Raw genomic sequence first — 23,162 nt, 5'->3', positions numbered from 1 at the left:
ATTTGTACAATATAAGCCTATTTTTTACAAAATAAATGTGTATACCTTGGGAAAGTGTGCATGAATACAGCAAAAAAAAAAAAATGCTTTCTGAAAGAATATGTTAAAAAAAACACAAATAGTGTTTTTCTCTGTATAATAGTATTGTGGATAGTCTTTATTTTCTTCTTTAAACTTTTCTGGAGTTTTAGAGTTTTTTTGGTTGTAGATGGACACAATACCTTTATTTTGTTTTATTTGTTTTTATGTGGTGCTGTGGATCAAACCCAGTGCCTCACATGTGCAAGGCAAGCCCTCTACCACTGAGCCACAACTCCAGCCCAGTTTTAGTAGTATATCTTAAAGTGGCAGCCTTGAACATTGACCCATGTTAGTCATTGTATCTGTCATATATGCTTATACATACAGTGTTGGAATATTCATTGCTGAAAGTCATTATCTTTTATCTCAGAAAAAAAAACCTGACAAGAAGAATAGAATTATGGTGAACGGTCCATTAAAACTAACTTCAGTTTTGTGTGAACCAAAACTTTAAGGGCACTTACAGGGATTACTGAATAGAATTGGCTTAGTTAATTCCTATTTATTGACATTTTAAGTACCAAATTGATTTGTGTGTATAACTGAAGAACACTCCCCAACAGAGTGTCCTAGGGAATACATGGGGTTTTGCCTTTTTTTTTTAGTTGTAGGTGGACACACTACCTTTACTTTATTTTTATGTGGTGCTGAAGATCGAATCCAGTGCCTCACATGTGCTAGGTGAACACTTTACCACTGAGCCCCAGCCCCAGCCCCGCCTCGGGTTCTTGCTACTGTTGATTAGGTATGTGAGACCTTGGCCTAATTCTTTCAGTTTGTCCAGACCTCATCTATAAGATGAGAAATATGGCCTGCATGATCTCTAAGGAAATTTAAAAGACTAAAGGTACATCGATTATCAATATATTTTCATCTTCTTGAGTATTTTTTTACAAATGATATACAATTTTTGCATTAAAAAAGAATTTATCAAGATTTGTTATTAAATGAAACTAGCTATTTGCAGATAAATTGTTTTTTATCTCATACCAAAATAAACCAAATTTATTTCCAGCTGAATTAAAAGAGTTAAATCTATAAAAAGAAATTATTTTTAAAGTAAAAAGAAATTATATGAATATATTCACCAACTAGAAAGGACTTTTTAGGTAAAAAAAAAAAAATGGGTGAGTAGGTAGAAAGTCTCCAGAAATATATATATATAGGCTTTGATGTTTTATGTAGTATATATTTTTATATAAATTTTACACATGAAAGTTTTTAAATTATCAAGAGTAAGTTTAAAAGGCAAATGACAAGCTAGAAAGAAACATAGGCCAAACAAAGCATTAATATTCTTAATAGAAAATGCTCATATAGTCAATAAGTACTCATTCGAATGGAATATGTGCCAATGGAAGAAGTGCAAATGGTTACATGAAAAGACTTAAAAAATAATTTAGTTAAAATACTAAAGTACTTAACACTTTCCTCCTCAAGTTGGTCTTGCTAGTGGAGCACAAACTGGTATAGCTTTGCTTAAAAGCAGCTGGTCTACTATTTCAAGCTTTTGAAAATATTCAGATACTTAGACCAAGGTTCTCTCTAACAAAGTTTTGTCTTAAAAAATAATCAGAAGTATAGTGTTCATTTTAAGCACAGGAATAGTCATCAAAATATTTCTAATTACATTTAGAATGAATATAAAACAACTTGAGAAAATATGCAGAACATTATTAGAAAAAAAGATGCAAAACCATTTGGGGGGTAACCCTATCTATTATATATGCATAAACAAAAATCTATTTGTTAAAGTTTCTAGGGTAGCTGAACTACTGTGAAGAAGGCATTGTACTCTCAGATCTTAAAAATATTACCCTATGTTTTAACATTTGGAATGGTGTGGGTCCTAATAAATTGCTTATGCTTTTAAAGGGTTGGCTTTTTAGTTCTACCTGAGCCAGGGCACTTGATTAGTTCTACATGAGCCAAGGCACTCTCCTGTGGGATTAAACTCCTGCTCTTACTCTCAAAATCATTTGAAAATGTTCAAGAGTGAACATGCAGATTCCTTCTGATAACTGCTCAGCCATTCTGAATTCAGAGAAGAAATTAGTTGGTGCTTCACTAGAAGGGATTATTGAGTGGGGCAGGGAGGTTAAGGATTAATTTTTCTTTTAATGATCAGGCTGGGAAATGGAATCATTTTTTGAAGACCCTGTTCTATAAAAATTATTCGTGTCTTTAGACATGATCCTTTACTTTTCCCTAGAATTCAGGAAGGTAGGAAGATGATTTAATGAGAGCCTTAAAATTTGCTTTAAGAAACCCTCCCATTGCTTACCATTTTAGATGGATAAAATTTAGTGCCAGGTTATAGAGAGAGCAAATAATGGCAGATTATCTTCTTTTTTTTTTTTTTTTTAGTGATAGGATTGAAAACTTGGAAGAAAAGATATGTAGCCCTACCATAAAATGAAGTGTTAATTTGGTTTGGGGATTTCCTGTTGGTACCATGTTTTACAGCTTTTTAGGATAAGGAGGAAGGTGAATATTCGCTAGTAATTGAGAGTAGAACTTTCTTTAACCAAATGTTTTTAAATTTCAAAGATGTTACCACCAGCTAGTACTATAATCAAAGTGAATATTTATTTATTCACTAAATATCAGTTTACATCTTAAGAGTTTTAACTGATTCTTAGGAAGAGTATTCAGTTTTTGTTAGATTTAGGACTTAATGAATGCCAAAAGGTGAAGTTTTGGGGATCATGAATAAAGAATTTAGATATTGTCAAGAGATGACACATAAACTTTTTCTCTTGTTCAGATAATATGGGGGGAAATCCAGTAGCAATTTATAAGAAACAAGCAGGATTTATTTGACCATATGGTATCTAGTCTTTCTACAGACATACTTCACATATGCTATGACTTCCTGTTGAGGGCACCAAATGCTTTCTAGTAGACTGATTTTTAAAAAACTTCATTTGAGTTTTTTGGTTTGTTTGGGTTTGTTTTGTTTTGTTTTTAGTTTTTGTTTGTGGGTCCTGTTGGAACAATTTGAAAGCTGAGGTAAAATAAGAATTGAAATCTCTTAGTAAATGCATATAGTTGACTTTATTAAAATACCCCTCATTTACTTTGTACAAATAGATTTTATTTTTGCAGCATTAACGGGTCCAGGGACTGGTTCTCGATGCTATTTGTTAAATATTTGAAGGGATGATATGGGCAGGAATTGGATTTGGAGATGAATATTGCAGATTTCTCTCACGTACCCTAACCTCAGTGTAATTTGTTCATCTCAGGTTTAGATGGTGGTGGTATAAGAATACATTCAACCTAATATCTTTTTTTTTTTTTCTCATGACAAGGCTGAGAGCTCTTCTTTTCATTTCCAGGAGTGAACAGCCATTGAATGTAGAGTGTATCACAATCTCTAATAGCTGCTTTATAATGCTCCTGAAAACTAATTCTCATGCCATGTATATATGCCCTTCGGTTTTCATTATGATGAGTAACTGGTTCTTGTTGCTAATAAATATTTCAGACACAGTATACAGTAAAAACTGGGAAGTCCAGAGTGATTAGCAGGTGTTTTTCAATTCTTAGATAAAGGTAACAATTCACACATTTGGTGTCAATGATTCCTGTTTTCCCTGTTTCTCTTGTTAGTAATATCCGCTGCTTCAAGATTGATCAGCCTTCGGCAGGAGATGCATCTGGAGCCCCAGCTGTATGGAGTCATGGTTACACTGAAGCTTCAGGGGTTAAAAACAAGTAAGTTCTATGAAACTTTAGAGCAAGAACTGCCTCTTGCCTGCCCCCCTTTAGTGGAGTAGAAAGAAATCCAGTGCTGTGGCACACACTTTTCTCATGTCAAATTTCTTTGAGTGTGTTGAGCTCCCTTGTGACTTATGTTTGAACACCAAGCTAAGGTCCTGCTTGGCATCACATACTCTCCTTTTGTGAGAGATGTTGCTAGGATACAGTGTAACTGACACATTATATCTATGTAAGACTCCAGTGTTTGGAAAAGGCCTAAGCATTGAAATGCATCCCTTCCCCTTTGAAAAGCCCCTTTATCTTTCTGTGGAGCCTGTTTACCAAGCAAAAACAGGGATAGTATTAAGGGAGAAGTAGCTTTGATTGTCCATATTCAAGATCACTTACGTTGACTATGGAGCTATTTTTTACAGTCTAAATTAGCTTGGCAGGAGCTTGATGTCGATTCCCTGTAATATCATCTGCTTGTCTCCCACCAGGAGTGGTCCAACCTAATTTCCTTTTCTTTCTTATTTTCACTACCCTTTCCTCTCATAAATACAAGTGTTGATTTTCCTGAGAAAAGTAATCAAGCTTCTCGGGCTTTCTTTTTTTGAGGAGATGCTAAGAATTAGTTATAGGAAAATAAAGAGTTCTATAAATTATAGTCATAATTTCAATAGCCAAAGTGTAAGAACACAAAGTATTGAGAGTAGAGGAAGAACTAAAGTGGAGGAAGATCTAATAATAACTCATGTTAGTATTCAACCCTGGGTGCATTAGTCAGGTGAGAAACTTTAAAATAATAATAATAAAAAAAATTCCTCAGCCTAGACCCATGGAATCAGAATATCTTAAAATCTCTCCAGGTGGCTCTGAAGTGTGTCCAGGATTGAGGACCACTGACTACTGACTAGCCAAATATCCTTCATGGAGAGTAAAATGTGGGATTTTTGCTGCCTTTCTGATTGCTCTTCTTTGGGACAGAAAACAGCATCAACTTCAGTTCTGGATCTGACAAATGATCTCTTCTTCTTTTCCTGAAGGGTAATTTGGTCTGTGTTGACCAGAGAAGAAGTAGTTCCCATCTTGATTCCCTGTTCCATTTGCTCAACAAAGGCAGAATAAACAGAGCAGGCCTGTCTCAGTCCTTCCTGAGCCCTAGCTATTGCTGTATTTCTGGTACTTAGCACTCTATGTCATCTTAATAGCTGGGGATTAGTATATTCTTTAGGTTACTCAAATTTCCTCTGGAGGTAATCACTTTTCAGACTAATGGATTTGTGTGAAGATGCTTTCTAATTCTAGAACACTGATGTGAAATCTGAGATTATGTTTTAAGTATTTCTGGACACTAAAACTTAATATCTACTCGTGTATGAATTAACAATTAACCACTTAGGTCTGTTTTTGTCTGGCATAATTTCCCCTTCCACTACTTTTTTTAACTTTTGTTATGTTGAAGTATAACATGGATTCAAAAACATGCATACATAGGCATATAGCTCTGTGAATTGTCCTGGAGTGAACTTGCTTGCAGACCACTACCTGGATCAAGAGATGGAAGATGAGCAGCCCTCAGAAGTCCTAGCCCACCGTTGCCCCTGCTTTATATCTTCTAGCTTTTTTAACCCTTTGATTTTGCCAGCAGAAGTTTTTCAAGCATGTTCGTTTTTGTTTGTTTGTTTGTTTGTTTGGCATTGTAGACAAAGTAGTCACTTCAACAAGAAGTTTGCTGCTTTCTACCTTGTAGGAAAGGGAGAATTGTGATGTCCCTGCCTCCAGATCTCAATGTCTCTTCTCTCCCCCTCCATCTCCCTGGGGTGTAGTGTCGCTTCCCTGTCAGGTCATTTCAGATTCTATGGGGAAACTGAAGCAGAGAGCTACAATTGGATAATTTAGGCTCTTCCTCAGACCAAAAACACACGGGGAAAAGAAATCCTAAGAGTGGTCACTGGTTCTTTGAAGGTTGTTTTGTTTTTGCAGTGCTGGGGATTGAACCCAGGGTTGCTAGGCAAGCACTCCATCACTGAGTTACACCCCCAGGCCCAAACTATAGTTTTAAAAAAGGAAAAGGAAAAAAAAAAACATTTCCTTTCCTCCAAAATCTAGTTTATACAACGCCTTATGACTAGCAAGGGGAGTTTACAAAAGGAAGACAGAATATAAGATGATTATGTAATTTAGCTGGACATGGTGGCACATGCCTGTAACCCTAGTGGCTCAGGAGGCTGAAGCAGGAGGATCACAAGTTCAAGACCAGCTCTTAGCAAGGCCCTGTCCCATATATTTTATATATATATATATATATATATATATATATATATATATATATATATATATATATATAAAAGGGGCTGGGGATATAATTCAGTGGTGAAGTACCCCAGGGTTTAATCCCTCGTATCCCCCCAAGACGATTATAAAATTTAACTTTGTCACAAATTGCCATATAATTTAGGATAACTTAATTTTCTTAATGAATGAAAGCAAGAATTTCAAAGTACTGAGATAAGACCCAGACTGCTCAGCTTAGAATCTGGGCTCTATACTGACTTGCTGTGAGACCAAGGGCAGTTACTCAGTTCTTTAGCTTAATTTTCTCATTTGTGTAATGAAGGGAAATCTTGATGGGGTGGTTGTGAGGATCACATGAGGCATTATGTGTGATGTACTCAGAATAGCATGTGACGCACAATAAATCCCATTGAAATATTAGCTACTATTATTAATAGTGGTGATGGTTACTCTCTATTCCTCAACTCCTGAGGGCAGGTTTTTTTTTTTAAATACACACACACACACACACACACACACACACACACACACACATTGTAACGAGTGTTTAATTGAGGTTTTCCTCCTATTAGCTTATACTAAGAAGGAATATTAGATATTCAGAAAAATTCACCTTTTTAGTGAATAGTTCTACAAATTTTGATGAAAGAATATCATCTTGTAACCTCTACCATAATCAAGTTATAGAGCCATTTCATCACCCTCCCAAAATTTACCCACACCCCTTTTTAGTTAATTCTTCACCCCTACCACCAGTCCTTGGCAACTCCTGATCTGTTGTTGTCCCATTAGTTTTGTCTTTTCCAGAATATCATATAAGGGGAATTACTATGTAGACTTCTCAGTCTGTCTTCTTTTGCTGCATAATGAATTTGAGATTCATTTGTGTTGTTCAGTGTATCAGTAGTTCATTCCTTTCTGTTGTTGAGTGTGATTCCTTTGCATGGATGGATGTATCATGATTTATTTTATCCATTTATTATTTGGAAGATATTTAGATTGTTTCAAGTTTTTAGCACTTATGAATAAAATGCTATTAACAGTTGTACACAGGGAGTTTTCCCCATTTTTTAAAATTGGGGCATATATTTGTACATAATGGTAGGATTTGTTGTTACATATTCATATATATATATATAATGTAACAACATAGTTTGGCTAGTATCATTCCCCAGTATTTTCCCTTTCTCTCCCCTGTCTCTCACCCTGGTCCCTTTCTTCTACTTTACTGATCTCTCTTCGATTTTCATGAGACACCCCCACCTCTTCTCTAACCTTTCTTTCCCTTTTTCCTCTCTAACTTCCACATAAGAGAAATATGTGACCCTGACCTCAGCTTGGCTTATTTTGCTTAACATAATGGTCTCAAGTTTCATCCATTTTTATGACATAATTTCGTTCTTCTCTATGATTGACTAAAACTCCATTGTGTAGATATACCACATTTTCTTTATTAATTCATCTGTTGATGGCACCTAGGCTGGTTCCATAGTTTAAATATTGTGAATTGTGCTGTTATAAACATGGGTATGTATGTATCAGTATAGTATGCTAAATTTAACTTTTTAGAATAAATACTGAGGAGTGGTATAGCTGGCTCATGGTGGTTTCATGTTTGTTAAAGGACCTTCATACTGAATTCCACAGTGGTTGTACTAATTTACAGTCCCTCCAACAGTGTAAAACTGTTCCTTTTTCTCCACATCTTTTCCAGCATTTATTATTGTTCATATGCTTCTTAATGGCTGCCTTTCTGATTAGAGTGAGATGAAATCTCATGGTTGTTTTGATTTCCATTTCCCTAATTGCTAATGATGTTGAACATTTTTTTATGTATTTGTTGGCCATTTGTATTTCTTCTTTTAAGAACTGTCTGTTCAGTTCATTTGTTCATTTATTAATTGGGTTATTTGGTTTTGTTTGCTCTGTAGGAACAAAATTTATTCCCATTTAAAATAGGTTATTTGGTGGGGTTTTTTTTTTGGTGTTGTTTTTTGAGTTCTTTATATATTTTGTCTATTAATCATCTGTCAGAAGAGTAGTTTCTCCCATCCTGTGAGTTCTTTCTTCACATTCTTACTAGTTTCCTTTGCTGTGCAGAAGCTTTTTAATTTGAAGCCATACCATTTATTAACTCTTGGCAGTATTTCCTGAGCCTTAGGGGTCCTATTGAGAAAGTTGTTGCCTGTGCCTAAAAGCTGGAGAGTAGACCCTATGTTTTCTTGTAGGAGTTACATAGTTTCTTATCTAATTCTTAGGTCTTTGGTCCATTTTGAGGTTTTTGTTTTGTTTTGTTTTGTTTTAGTACCAGGGATTGAATACAGGGGCACTTGACCACTGAGCTACATCCGCAGCCCTATTTTGTGACAGGGTCTCACCAAGTTGCTTAGCACCTTGCCATTACTGAGGCTGGCTTTGAACTCGCGATTCTCCTGTCTCAGCCTTCCAAACCCCTGGGATTACAGGCATGTGCCACCATGCCCAGTCCATTTCTAGTTATTTTTGTGCAGGGTGAGACAAAAGGAGCTGGTCTCATTCTTCCACATGTGGAGAACCAGTTTTCCCAGCACCATTTTTTAAAAAGACTTTTTTCTCTGATGTGTTTTTGGTACTTTTGTCAAGGATCAGATAACTGTATCTGAGTGGGTTTGTCTGTGTTTTCATTTCTCATGGGTAAATGCCTAGGGATGGGATTGCTGGGTTATATAGTAAGTATATATTTACTTTCATAAGAAACTACCAAACTAGGTTGAAAGTGACTGTACTGTTTTATAGCCAGCAGCAATGTATTGAGAATTCTAGTATCTCCCAAATCCTTGCCAGAATTTTTTATTGTGAGGTGGTGTTGTTTTGGCCTTTCTCATTAATAGTAATATTTCACTGTGGTTTTGATTTTCATTTCCCGGTGCTAATGATGCTGAACATCCTTTCATGTGCTTATTTACCATCTATATATCTTCTTCTGTGAAAATTTATTCCTTCACAATTAAGCGTAATATTAGCTAAAGGTATTTTTATAGGTGCCTTTTACTGAGTTAAGAAAGTTCTCTAGTTTGCTAAAAGTTTTTAATGATAAATGGATATGAGTTTTTGTCATAGGCTTTATTCTGCATCATAGAGATGATCATCTAGTTTTTTTCTTTTTTATTCATTTTTTTAAAATGACAGCAGAATGCATTACAATTCTTATTACACATACACAACACAATTTTTCATATCTTTGGTTGTATATAAAATATGTTGACACCAATTCGTGTCTTCATACATGTACTTTGGATAATGATGTTTATCATACTCCACCATCCTTGCGAATCCCCTGCCCCCTCCCATTCCCTCCCACCCCTCTGCCCTATCTAGAATTCATCTATTCCTCCCATGCTCCCCCTCCCTATCTTCATCATGTGGGATTAGGCCCCAACTTCCTTAATAAGACTCCTATAGCGCAAGATTAAAACCAAGAATCAATAAATTGGATGGAATCAAACTAAAAAGTTTCTTCTCAGCAAAAGAAACAATCTGTGAGGTGAACAGAGGGCCTGCATCCTGGGAGCAAATCTTTACCCCTCACACATCAGATAGAGCACTAATCTCTAGGGTATATAAAGGACTCAAAAACCTAAGCACCAAAAATAAATAAATAAATAAACCAATCAACAAATGGGCCAGGGACCTGAACAGACACTTCTCAGAAGAGGATATACAATCAGTCGACAAATATATGAAAAAATGCTCATCATCTCTAGCAATTTTTCTTCTTTAGTCTATAATATGGTGAGTTAACAGTGATTGGGTTTTTTGTTTTGTTTTGTTTTTTTGTACTTAAGATTAAGATTAACCCAAGGACACTTAACCACTGAGCCACATCCCCAGCCCTTTTTTAAATATATTTTTTATTTAGAGAAAGGGTCTTGCTGAGTTGCATAGGGCCTCAGCTTCCTGAGACTCTGGGATTACAGGTGTGCGCCACCGCACCTGGCCAGTGACTGGCTTTTAAATATTGAATTAGCTTCCCATTTTCAGTATAAATTCCACAGGGCTATGATATATTATTATTTTTATATGCTCTGAATTCAGCTTGCTGGTAGTATGTTAAGGATGTCTGTATTTCATGATGAATAGCCATCTGTAGTGTTCTTGTAACATCTTTGTCTGCTCTTGGTATCAAGGTAAAGCTGGCTTCATAGAAATGAGTGTGTCCTCTTCTTGCGATCTCTGGAAGAATTTATATAGAATTGATAGTACATTTTCCTTAAATATTTGGAAGAACTCACCAGTAAAGCCATTGAATCTAGAATTTTCTTTAATTATTAATCAAAAATACAGTCACTTAGTTTAGGGTTTTCTCTTTTCTTATATGAACTTCAGTAATTTGTGTCTTTCAAAGAGTCTATTTCATCTAATTTTCAAATTGTTCTTAGTATTGTTACTAGCCTTTAAATATCTGTAGATGTCCCTCTACTCTCTCATTCTTGATATTGGTAATTTGTTTTTTCCTGATTAATTTTTTTCTCTATCATTTTTCTGCTTTTTGTTTCACTTACTTTTCTTATTTTTATGTTTATTTTCTGCATTTTTGGGTTTGTTTAGCTCTTATTTTTTTAGTTTCATAAGGTGGAATCTTAGGTCATTGATTTGAGTCTTCTCTAATTTTTATAATATAAACCTGTAGAGTTTTAAAATTCCTTCTAAGCAATTTCTCCAACATAGTGAAGAATATATTTTGACTAGAATTCTTTAAATTTACTGAAACTTGTTTTTTGGCCCAGAAAATGATCTGCCTTGGTTATAAAGTGCATTTGGAGTTGCTGTTGGGTAGAGTGCCAGGTCCGGCTGGTTGATAAAATTGTTCATGTAAATACTGTACTGACTTTCTGTTGATGAGTGATGGACCATAATTAATGGATCTGTCTGTTTCTTGTAGTTCTGCTAGTTTTTGCTCTATGTGTTTTGAAGCTCTGTTATTAAATGACTTAACATTTAGAATGTTGAGGCCTCTTGGGAACTGACCCCTTTATTATTATGAATGACTTGTCTTTCTTCATGTAATACTCTTCATTTTATTTTTCAACTTACTATAGTTTTTTGTCTCATTTGTTTTGTATTTACTTTTTCTCTATTTCTAATTCTTTTAGAGTATTTTTATGATTACATTTTGTCTTTTTTCTTTATTCTTATTCTGTAGTGTGTGGATGGGTGTGTGCTCATGATATGCATTTTGTTTAGAGTTTATAGTATAATCTTTAACTTATTAGTTGACTTTCAAGTAATACTGTATTATTTCACATATAAGAACCTTGCAAATGTGTACTTTATTCCTCCCATCCCTGTCTTTATGCTGCTGTTGTAAGATGTTGTATTTCTACATCTCTTAGTGTATATCATTAGTGTTTTTAGTTTAGTATGTTATTTTCTAAAGCAATGTTTAACTTTCATGCCTTTGACATTTGAGCCAGGTAATTCTTTGTTGTTAACTGGGTCTCTACTCACCAGTAGTATGATTCCCCACCTCACCCCCATTGTGGCAGTAAAATTGTCTCCATCTATTTGTCATTTATAGGTATTTCATTCTTGTGTGTAGATCCAGATTTCCATCAGGTATCATTTTCTTCCGCCTCAAGGTTTTCCTTTTACATTTCTCATAGGGCTGACCTTCTGCTGTCAAATTCTTTGATTTGTGCATCTGAAAATGTTTTCATTTCAATTTAACTTTACAAAGACATTTTTACTGGCTAGAAATCTGGCCTTTCTTCTAGTGGTTGGGTTGTTTCTTTGTTTGTTTAATCAGTAGTTTAAAGATGATGCCCCACAGTCTTCAGTGCTATTTCATTCACAGTTTTGCACCCCTGTGCCTTGGTTCCTGGTTTTTAGCAGTTTGATTTTGATGTGCTCTAGTTAAATTTCTTCATGTTTCTCTGCTGGCAGTTTGTTGAGCTTCTTGTATCTGGATCCTCCATCCCATTTATTTTTTCTGTTTAATTTTGGATAATTTCTGAGATGCAAATTACTTGGAAACAGTTTAATTTCTCTGAGCTTGATTGTGGGGCATCTCTGATTTTCAGCAACTCACTTGCTCCACAAGCTCTTCTCCCACCAGTGCTCTCTGCCTGGGAATTCTAACCTCCTGGGCCTCCCTCCACTCCCAGCTTGACCCCTCAACACAGGGAGGCCACAAACCTCTACCCAGGGTCGCTCCTCCTGTTGCAGATTTTCCCAGGAGTAAGCAGAGCCAGAACATAGTTGTTTCAGTTTTCTCTCAACCCTTTGAAAAGTGGTTTTGAGGCCTTTTGTATATTTTCACATGCTTTTCATGTTGCCTATTTTATTCTAGTGTTTTACTTGTCACCTTATTTTGGTCCAGTATAGATGTTCTCCTTAACAGTTGTTCATTGAATGAATATATAGATAGGAATTCACAATCTTATATTATTTCTCATGCCTCCTTTTCCTGTTCTTTCACTGTCATTAAAATTAAATCAGGGGCTGGGATTGTAGCTCAGTGGTAGAGTGCTTGCCTAGCAAATCTGAGGCACTGGGTTTGATTCTCAGCACCACATATAAATAAATAAAATAAAGGTCCATCCACAACTAAAGAAAATTAATAAAATTTAAAAAATCAGACAAGAAAGATGGGGAAGGCATGTGTGAGGCATAATATGTGTTAATTATTCTTCTCTGTATGTAGAAAGTGGCTGATACAAATTAGCTGTGGTAAATTACCTATTCTTAATATGTCTGCAGTCATGAAGAGCTACCAAACTGGAATAGGCAAATCTAAAAGAAAAAAAAATAAGAGTTGAGTTGGCAGAGAGAAGGGAAAATGAGCAGACTCAGCACAAGTGTTCTTGCTTTGCAGGTTGTGTGTCGCAGCTCTGTCTGTGAATAACTTCTGTGACAACCGAGAGGCCCTGTATGGTGTATTTGATGGAGATCGCAATGTGGAGGTGCCGTACCTTCTCCAGTGTACCATGAGTGACATTTTGGCTGAAGAACTGCAGAAAACAAAAAATGAAGAAGAATACATGGTCAATACGTTCATTGTTATGCAAAGGTAAAACACTTTCTGCTCTGTGTACTCTTGTTCTTTAACTGTTTGCCTTCTGGTTAGCAAAGTGGGTGCCCAATAATCTCAGGGCACTGTTTTAGATTGTGCATGCTTAAGGTGCTGCCTCAGTGGTCAAGGAGGACCTGTGCTTGGGTTTGAGACATGCTGGTATTCAGATAGCTTTGTAGGAGGCTGAGTCCAAGGCAGGAATGTAGTTTCTCAGAGAATTGGACCTTACAGGCCTGTTTTGTTTCTAGATTTTCAGTGTTTGCAACACCCACCCTCCCCACAATCACATGAGCTCCACAGGCTGGAATGGACTGGTGTTGGACTTCTTATTGAAATGTACCATTTCTATCCCAGTTTGTTGATCTTTATGGTTTCCTTTGTGGAATTTTGACCAGGAGTTAAAGCATTCTTTGTTATTTTGCCCCCTTACTTGATGTTTAAGACAGCATTGCTAACAGAGTCCTCAGTGTTGCCTGGCACTTCCACCTGCCACAAAGCTCCAGGAGTTGTGGATTGTTGTTTGGATCCTTAGGACTGAAATCTAGTCTCCCTCATCCAAGGAATTGCTCATTTAGTCATCTTAAGGGATTTGTAGGTTGTACAGGAATTGCCGGTCTATAAATACTGGACCACAGACCCTTGCTCCTTTGGGACTTCAAGTGAAGAGTGTCCTAGTGCTCCAAAGTTCATGGTAACAGAGATGACCTCTCTTTTGCTGCTTTTCCTCTCCTCGGATCATCTACCAGAGGAAGTGGCTTTGTAACTAGGGTATTAGTGTCTGCTGCAGAGGCTGTTCCCAGTAACTTTCAGAGTTGTATCTGAGTTGTGAATGGTTCTTCTTGCAGAGACTCATGCAGGGGTTCTAGAGTGGGTCTCTGCTGCCAGAATCACCTCGTGTGTCAGATTCCCAGTGGGCATGAACAATTAGCAGTTGAACAATGGTAAGAGCTAATACTTAGCAAGCCCTTCATATATAGAGTCATTGTTCCAAATACTGTACATGTGATAAATTTTTTCCAGTGAGATAGGTATTGTTACCATTCTTATTTTACTGATGAGAAACTGAGGTACAGAGAGGTGAAGCAAAGTGCCCTAAGAGCTGGTTGGTTGTACAGCCTGGATTGGGGCTCAAGCAGTAACACTCCAGAGAGTGTTCTAACTACCAGCCATGCTTTTTTTAAAAAAATTATTTATTCTAATTTGTTATATATGACAGCAGAATGTAATTCAATTCATATTACACATATAGAGCACAATTTTTGATGTCTTTGGTTTTGCACAAAGTAGAGTCACATCATTCTTGTCTTCATACTGATGTCCATCTCATTTGACCATTCTTCCTACCCCCATGCCCTCTCCCCTCCCCTCCCTTCCCTTTGCCCTATCTGAAGTTCATCTATTCCTCTCTTGCTCCCCACCCACATCTCCATTGTGAATCAGCATCTTTATATCAGAGAAAACATTGGGCATTTGTTTTTTGGGGGGATTGACTTGCTTCACTTAGCATTATATTCTCCATCTGCATCCATTTACCTGCAAATGCCATGATTTTATTCTGTTTTAATGCTGAGTAATATTCCATTGTGTATATATACCACATTTTCTTTATCCGTTCATCTACTGAAGGGCATCTAGGTTGGTTCCACAGTTTAGCTATTGTGAATTGTGCTGCTATAAACAATGAATCATGTGGCTGCGTCCATGTAGTATGCTGTTTTTAAGTCCTTTGGGTATAAACCAAGGAGTGGGATAGCTGGGTCAAATGATGGTTCCATTCCCAGTTTTCCTAGGACTCTCCACACTGCTTTCCATATTGGCTACATTAATTTGCAGTCCAACCAACAATGTATGAGTGTGCCTTTTCCCCCACATCCACACCAACAATTTTTGTTGTTTGTATTCTTACTAGCTGCCATTCTGACTGGAGTGAGATAAAATCTCAGAGGAGTTTTGATTTGCATTTATCTAATTGCTAGAGATGTTGAACATTTTTTCATGTATTTGTTAATTAATTGTATATCATCTTCCAAGAAGTGTCTGTTCAGTTCCTTGGTTCATTTATTGATTGGGTTATTTGGTTTTCTGGTGAAAGATTTTTTAGTTCTTTATATATCCTAGAGATTAGTGCTCTATCTGATGTGCATGTGGTAAAAATTTGCTCCCATTCTGTGGCTCTCTCTTCACCTCACTGATTGTTTCTTTTGCTCAGAAGCTTTTTAGTTTGAATCCTTCACATTTGTTGATTCTTGATTTTGATTCTTGTGCTGCAGGAGTCTTATTAAGAAAGTTGGGGCCTACTCTGACATGATGGAGATTTGGGCCTACTTTTTCTTCTATTAGGCACAAGGTCTCTGGTTTAATTCCTAGGTCCTTAATCCACTTTGAGTTGAGTTTTTTGCATGGTGAGAGATAGGAGCTTAATTACATTTTGTTGCATATGGATTTTCAGTTTTCTCAGCACCATTTATTGAAGAGGCTATCTTTTCTCCAATATATGTTTTTTATGCTTTGTCTAATACAAGATAACTGTAATTATGGGGGTTTGTCTCTGTGTCCTCTATTCTGTTCTATTGGTCTACAAGTCTATTTTGGTGCCAATACCATACTGTTTTTGTTACTATTACTCTGTAGTATAGTTTAAAGTCTGGTATAGTGATACTACCTATTTCACTCTTCTTGCTAAAGTTTGCTTTAGCTATTCTGAGTCTTTTTTTTTTTCCAGATCAATTTTATGTTTCATGACTGCTTTTTCTGTTTCTATGAGGAATGTCATTGGGATTTTGATTGGAATTGCATTAAATCTCTATAGTGCTTTTGGTAGTATGGTCATTTTGATAATATTAATTCTGCCTATCCAAGAACAAGGGAGATCTTTCCATCTTCTAAGAACTTCTTTGATTTCTTTCTTTAGGGTTTTGTAATTTTCATTGTATAGATCTTTTACCTCTTTCATTAAGTTGATTCCCAAGTATTTTTTTTAGGCTATTGTAAATGGGGTAGTTTTCTTCATTTCTCTTTCAGAGGATTTGCCATGGATATACACAAATGCCTTTTATTTATGGGTGTTGATTTTATATCCTGCTACTTTGCTGAATTCATTTACTAGTTCTAGAAGTTTTTGGATTTTCTAGGTAAAGTAAAAATGGGAGTTCATAACCAACTTGAATCTAATGTATGAAACATGATATGTCAAGAGCTTTGTAATGTTTTGAACAACCAATAAAAAAATAAATAAAAATAGTTTTAAAAGGAAAAAAAAGAATCATATCGTTGGCAAATAGTGCTAATTTGAATTCTTCTTTTCCTGTTCATATCCCTCTAATTTCTTTTATCTGTCTAATTGCTGTGGCCAGTGTTTCAAGAACTTTGTTAAATAGAAGTGGTGAAAAAGGACATCCCTGCCTTGTTCCAATTTTTAGAGAGAATGCTTTCAATTTTTCTCCATTTAGAATGATGTTGGTCTGGGGCTTAGCATAGATGGCTTTTACAATGTTGAGATATGTTTCTGTTATTCCTAGTTTTTCTACTGTTTTGAACATAACATGAAGGGATGCTGTATTTTGTCGAATGCTTTTTATTATGCCTCTATTGATGATCATATGATTCTTTAAGTCTACTGATGTGATGAATTACATTGATTAATTTCTGTATGTTGGACCAAACTTGCATCCCTGGGATGAACCCCACTTGATCTTTTTGATGTTTTTGTATTCGATTTTCCAGAATTTTATTGGGAATTTTTGCATCTATGTTCATTAGAGATATTGGTCTAAAGTTTTCTTTCTTTGATGTGTCTTTGTCTGTTTTTTGAATCAAGGTGATATTGGCCTCATAGAATGAGTTTGGAAGTGCTCCCTCTTTTTCTATTTCACAAAATAATTTAAAGAGTATTGCTATTAGTTCTTCTTTAAAGTTCTTGTAGAACTCCGCTGTGTATCCATCCAGTCCTGGGCTTTTCTTGGTTGTAGGTTTTTGATGGCTTCTTCTATTTTGTCACTTGAAATTGATCTGTTTAACTTGTGTATATCATCCTTATTTAGTTTGGGCAAATCATATGACTCTAGAAATTTGTCAATGCCTTCAATATTTTCTACTTTATTGAAGTACACATTTTCAAAATAGTTTCTAATTATCTTCTGTATTTCTGTACTGTGATATTTCCTTTTTATCATGGATATTAATAATTTGAGTTTTCTCTCTCCTTCTCTTCATTAGCATGGCTAAGGGTTTGCCAATTTTATTTATTTTTTCAAAGAACCAACATTTTCTTTTGTCTATTTTTTCAGTTGTTTCTTTTGTTTCAGTTTCATTGATTTCAGCTCTGATTTTAATCATTTTCTGTCTTCTGCTGCTTTGGTATTGATTTATTCTTCTTTTTCTAGGGCTTTGAGATGTAATGTTAGGTCATTTAAAAGAAGAAGTCTTTTTCTTCTTTTAAGGAATGAACTGCATGAAATGAACTTTCCTCTTAGTACTGCCTTCATAGTGTCCCAGAGATTTTGATATGTTGTATCTGTGTTCTCACTTACCTCTAAGAATTTTTAATCTCCTCTTTGATGTCTTTTGCAACCCATTGTTCATTCGATAGCATATTATCTAGTCTCCATGTGTTGGAGTAGCTTTTATTTTTTATTTTATCATTGATTTCTAATTTCATTCCATTATGATCTGATAGAATGCTGAGTAGTATCTCTACTTTTTTGTATTTGCTAAGAGTTGCTTTGTGGCATAACTTGTAGTCTATTTTAGAGAAGGATCCATGTGCTGCTGAAAAGAAGTGTATTTGCATGTTGGTGGATGAAGTATTCTATATATGTCTGTTAAATCTAAGTTACTGATTATATTATTAAGTTCTGTAGTTTCTTTGTTTAGCTTTTGTTTGGAAGATCTATCCAGGGGTGAAAGAGGTGTGTTAAAGTCATCCAGAATTATTGTGTTGTGGTGTCTTTGACTCTTGAACTTGAGAAGAGTTTGTTTGATGAATGTAGATGCTCCATCGTTTGAGGAATATATCTTTATAATTGTTATGTCTTGTTGATATATGGTTCCCTTGAGCAGTATATGTCTTTCTTTATCCCTTTTGATTACCTTAGGCTTGAAGTCTACTTAATTTGATATAAGGATGGAGACCCCTTCTTGTTTCCATAGTCCATGCGAGTAGTATGTTTTTTCCCAACCTTTCACCTTCAGTCTATGGATATCTTTTCCTATGAGATGAGTCTCTTGAAGGCAGCATATTGCCTTTTTAAAATCCAATCTACCAGTCTATGCCTTTTGATTGGTGAGTTTATGCCATTAATATTTAGGGGCATGATTTGTATTACCAGCCATTTTTGTTATTTTTGGTATTTAACTTGACTTGGTTTCTCCTTTGATTAGTTTTTCCTTTAGTGTAATACCTCCCTCTGTGGATTTTCATTGTTGTTTTTCATTTCCTCCTCATGGTATATTTTGCTGAGGATGTTCTGTAGTGCAGGCTTTGTAGCTGTAAATTCTTTTAACTTTTGTTTATTGTGGAAGGTTTTATTTCTTCATCAAATCTTAAACTTAATTTTGCTGAATATAAGATTCTTGATTGGCATCCATTTTCTTTCAGAGCTTGGTATATGTTGTTCTAGGATCTTCTAGGTTTCAGGGTCTGGGTTGAAAATTCTGCAGACATTCAAATTGGTTTCCCCTCTATATATAATCTGATTCCTTTCTCTTGTGGCTTTTAAAATTCTCTTCTTATTCTGTATGCTAGGCATTTTCATTATAATGTGCCTTGGTGTGGATCGTTGTGATTTTGTACATTTGGCATTCTATAAGCCTCTTGTATTTGGTTTTCCAGTTCATTCTTCATGTTTGGAAAATTTTCTGCTATTATTTCATTGAATAGATTGTTCATTTCTTTGGTTTGGAACTCTATGCCTTCCTCTATCCCAGTTTGTTCTTTATATATTATCCCATATTTCTTGAATGTTCTGCTCATGGTTTCTTACCATCTTTATTGTGTGATCTACATTCTTTTCAAGATTATATATTGTCTTTATTATCTGAGGTCCTGTCTTCCAAGTGGTCCAATCTATTAGTGATGTTTTCTATTGAGCTTTTAATTTGGTTTATTGTTTCTTTCATTTCAAGGATTTTTGTTTGTTTGTTTTTCAGAACCTCTATCTCCTTATTGAAGTAATCTTTTGCTTTCTGTATTTGCTTATGTAGCTATTTATTGAAATGATCTTTTACTGCCTGTATTTGCTCTGTTATGTCATCCTTTAATTCTCGGAACATATTAATTATGTACATCCTGAACTACTTCTCTGTCATTTCTTCTGTTGTGCTAGCCACACTTGTTCTAGGAAAAAAACTGAGATGTATCACATGCATTTTCACATGCGCGTGCATATACATCCTTTGTAACCTCCCAATAGGTCTGCTCTTTATAACTCAAGCACTGAATAAAATATAAGAATTGAGGACCCCAAACTCTGATTAGTAGCTCCACTTTTCACAAATCTGTCTGCCTTTAAAAGGAAGAAAGTAGAGCTGCTTTGGAAGGGCCTTAAAGCCAAATCTGGTTGTGGATGTTGGGAAATTGGAATGTAGTGACCCAAATTGTCGGCCCATCTCCAGGGCTTTTTGTGTGCCTCTTATTTTCTTTATTTGTTAACAGGGTACAAGATTGTGATGAGCTTTTCAGTCCTTAGGGGAACTGTATGTTCTTTTGTGCTTGATCTACTAATACATGTGAGTAGGCAGCCCTAGTTTTCACAGCCACTATTACCAATTGCTTCACTTAGATGTTTGATAGGAGTTGACAGTACCTGAGGGTCTGCCTTGCTGAAACAGGGTAGTGTTTTTCCTTAACTCTTTTGCTTCTGTACCATTTGGAAATAGCAGAGACCTGGGAGGAATTACCATTTGCAGGGCTTATAATTGGAGTTCCATGCTACTTTTGAGTGTCAAAATTTGCAAGGGCTTCATGTATTTATTAATCTGAGTTAGTAGTCATAAGTAAAAGAGTAGATCATAAGCACTTGGTGTTTGATTACCAGATGGCCTTTCTGTACACTTTCTAATATAGATAATTCTGGTCCAGAAAGTCTTGGCTATATAGGGCGAAAACAGGAGCACTTGGATATTTAAGCTCATACCAGCCAGCATCCTTCAGAAGGGAGAGGGTGGCCAGGTTATTCTGAAGGGCAGCTGTGTGTGGCCTCTTGAGTTCATGCCGTCTCTAAGTGACCCCTTCAGTTTTCCCCTCCTGGGAACAGTGAGGAACTGTTAATTTCGTGCTGTCTTTGAAGTGTGTGTGCTGGAGGGGCTGTGTGATTGACATGGGGTTAGCTGACTCTCACAGTGGTCTCAGGACTCCTTTATTCCAGACTAACTCTTAAGGCTTCTAATGAAAAAGTAACACTTTCCCCCCTAGTTTTGATCAGATGCCTCTTGATGTGAGTGTGTGTGATGTCAGGTTCCAAGGTCTCTTTTCCTCTGAGAAGTTCACTGGTTTGTGCTTTGATGAAAGAAGCTGAGTCAAATTTCCAGTTTCCTTCTCCCTCCTGGCCCTGTCCAGTGGTACAGTCTTCCCATTGAATTAGTAAAACTGAAACGTGATGGGTTGTTTGAATTTTCACCCCTTGTTTTTGGATTCTAGGAAACTTGGAACTGCTGGGCAGAAACTTGGAGGTGCTGCTGTCCTTTGTCATATCAAGCATGACCCTGTGGACCCAGGAGGATCCTTCACCTTGACCTCTGCTAATGTGGGCAAGTGCCAAACAGTTCTTTGTCGAAATGGAAAGCCACTGCCTCTGTCCAGGTCTTATGTCATGAGCTGTGAAGAAGAGCTAAAGAGAATAAAGCAGCACAAGGCCATTATCACTGAGGTGAGGAGAGAGGGATCTCCCTCATAATGGTGGGAGGAGTGACCAGCAGGTCATGGCAGAAACCAGTAAGGGAGCTTTTGCCTTCAATGGACATTTTTGAAGTTGGCTTAAAATTATGATTCTAAGTTAAAATTTAGAGTTCTAAGTCTATAGTTTCACAAAATAAATATCTCATGGTATCTATACATACCATACAATGAATGTATATACCCTCCAAGGACTAATGTACATTACACATATCAACACAAGGAATAAGGGATAGAATAATGAAATGCCAGTTGCCATCATGCTTGATGGCCATGATCTCATTTGGTCCTCACAGCCCATCTTCAGAGGTGCTGACTGAGTGATCAAGGGTTCGCCTAAAATCACACTGCTGGTTTCACATCTCAGCTCTGCTATTTGCAAGCTTTGACCTTTAAGCTTTTCTTAGCCTTAATTTCCTCATCTGTACAGTGGGAATTTTAGTGTATCTGTCCTATCATAACATGTCTGTTTACATGTTCACTACTTGTTATTTTGGTTCAGGCCTCACCCAGTGGCAGTTTTGCCCCTCACAGAAAACCAGGTAATATCTAGAGACATTTTTGGTCACATCTGGGCAGAGTGCCATTGGCCCATTGTGTCTAGGGGCTAGGGATGCTGCTAGACATCTTATAATGCACAGAACAGTTCCCACAACAAAGACTTATTTGGCCCCCAAATGGCAATAGTGCTTTTGTTGAGAAACACTGGAGTAAATCTATAGCCTATCAAGGTCATTACTAGTGAAACTTCCAAAATGGGCTCCAGTAGTTCTTTCTGCTCCATTTATTAATTCACCATGCAGTGTCAGTTACCTCTCATTTAGCTGGAAAATGATAGGCAGTACAGCAGTGATCCCGACAGATACAAATCTGCCCATAAGAAATTTCTAGTCTTACATTGTCAGTAAGATCCACAGAACCATGTGTAGTTCAAGGCAGGCTAGTGAAACTTGTGATCCAGTAGAGAAAAGCTGTGTTTTCCCCCCTTCTCCCCTCCCACATTTTTTTGTTGGTGCATTCTAGTTGAACATAATGGTAGGATTTGCAGTATAACAATATAATTTGGTCACCATCACTCCCCAGCACTTCCCTGTCCTTTCCCTCCTCCTGCCTCCAGTCCTTTTCCTCTACTAACCTCCCTTGGATTTTCATGAGATCCCCTCCCACCTTTCTTGTCCTTTTTTCCTCTCCAGCTTCCACATGTGAGAGAAAACATAACAACCCTTGACCTTCTGAGTTTGGCTTATTTTGCTTAACAGAGTGGTCTCAAGTTCCATCCATTTTCCTGCAAATAATATGATTTCATTCTTCTTTACGTCTAAGTAAAAGAACTTCCGTGTGTACATATACCAGATTTTCTTTATCCATTCATCTGTTGATGGACACCTAGGCTAATTCCATAGTAAAAAGTCTGACTTCTGATAGACATCGTAAGGGCCTATAGAAATACTGTGAGATTCCGTAGAAATGAGTCGGAGTGTGAATTTAGTTCTCTATCCTAGGAGCAAGGCGGATTAAAATCAATAGTAGACACTATGTTAGGAGCAAAGACAGCTAATATTGTACAGAATGTGTTGAATTCAGTGCTCAGCAATAGGCCCAGTGTGATCGGAAGGGAAGGATTTCTGCTGTGTGAATCAGCAGGCAGTGTGTAGGTCAGCCCTTTTCTCTTGTTTTCTATGCCTTTCCTCTTATCGCTTTGGTCTGCATTGCTGAGTGCTCAACAATGAGGGGTTTGGGTCTCATTTTTCACTTCTGCACTTGAAGTGTGCTCCCAACACACACACAAATACACAGAACCATTGGTTTTGATGGGGAGAATTCTTAAGTGTGGGCAGAAGAGCAAGGGTGGTTCTTGTCAAATCCACACTCTAGGGACAGATTCCATCACTAGAGTCAAGTGAATTCAAAATCATGCTTAAAGCTCTGTTTGACTAATTTTACTTCTAAGAATGCTACCTTCTTAAAAGGGTGGCATGGCGAGGTTGTGTGAGGAGTTGGGGACAGCACCCTAAGAATAGGCAAGCACCTTGCAAAGCCCAAGTCAAGGCAGGTGGTAGGGGTGGAAAGGAAGAGGCTCTTCTGGAAGACACACACTAAAAAAAATTGCATTTGACATCATGAAGCCTTCTCTGG

The 23,162-nt window shown here is 36.6% G+C and overlaps 1 protein-coding gene across 1 annotated transcript in view; it reads left to right on the top strand.

Annotated features, from left to right (window-relative positions):
• Phlpp1 (PH domain and leucine rich repeat protein phosphatase 1) overlaps positions 1–23,162 on the top strand; it is a 217,155-nt gene that overhangs the window by 191,227 nt on the left and 2,766 nt on the right. The window contains exons 14-16 of the mRNA XM_005323086.4: positions 3,697–3,801; positions 12,938–13,132; positions 20,772–21,000. Coding sequence (XP_005323143.2) covers positions 3,697–3,801; positions 12,938–13,132; positions 20,772–21,000 — 529 coding nt within the window. The remainder of the gene's footprint in view (positions 1–3,696; positions 3,802–12,937; positions 13,133–20,771; positions 21,001–23,162) is intronic.

The sequence above is a fragment of the Ictidomys tridecemlineatus genome, chromosome 13, assembly GCF_052094955.1.
Source record: "Ictidomys tridecemlineatus isolate mIctTri1 chromosome 13, mIctTri1.hap1, whole genome shotgun sequence".
NCBI classification, from domain to species: domain Eukaryota; kingdom Metazoa; phylum Chordata; class Mammalia; order Rodentia; family Sciuridae; genus Ictidomys; species Ictidomys tridecemlineatus.
The sequence above is the reverse complement of the archived record's forward strand: the minus strand, read 5'-3'. Positions and strand labels throughout refer to the sequence as shown.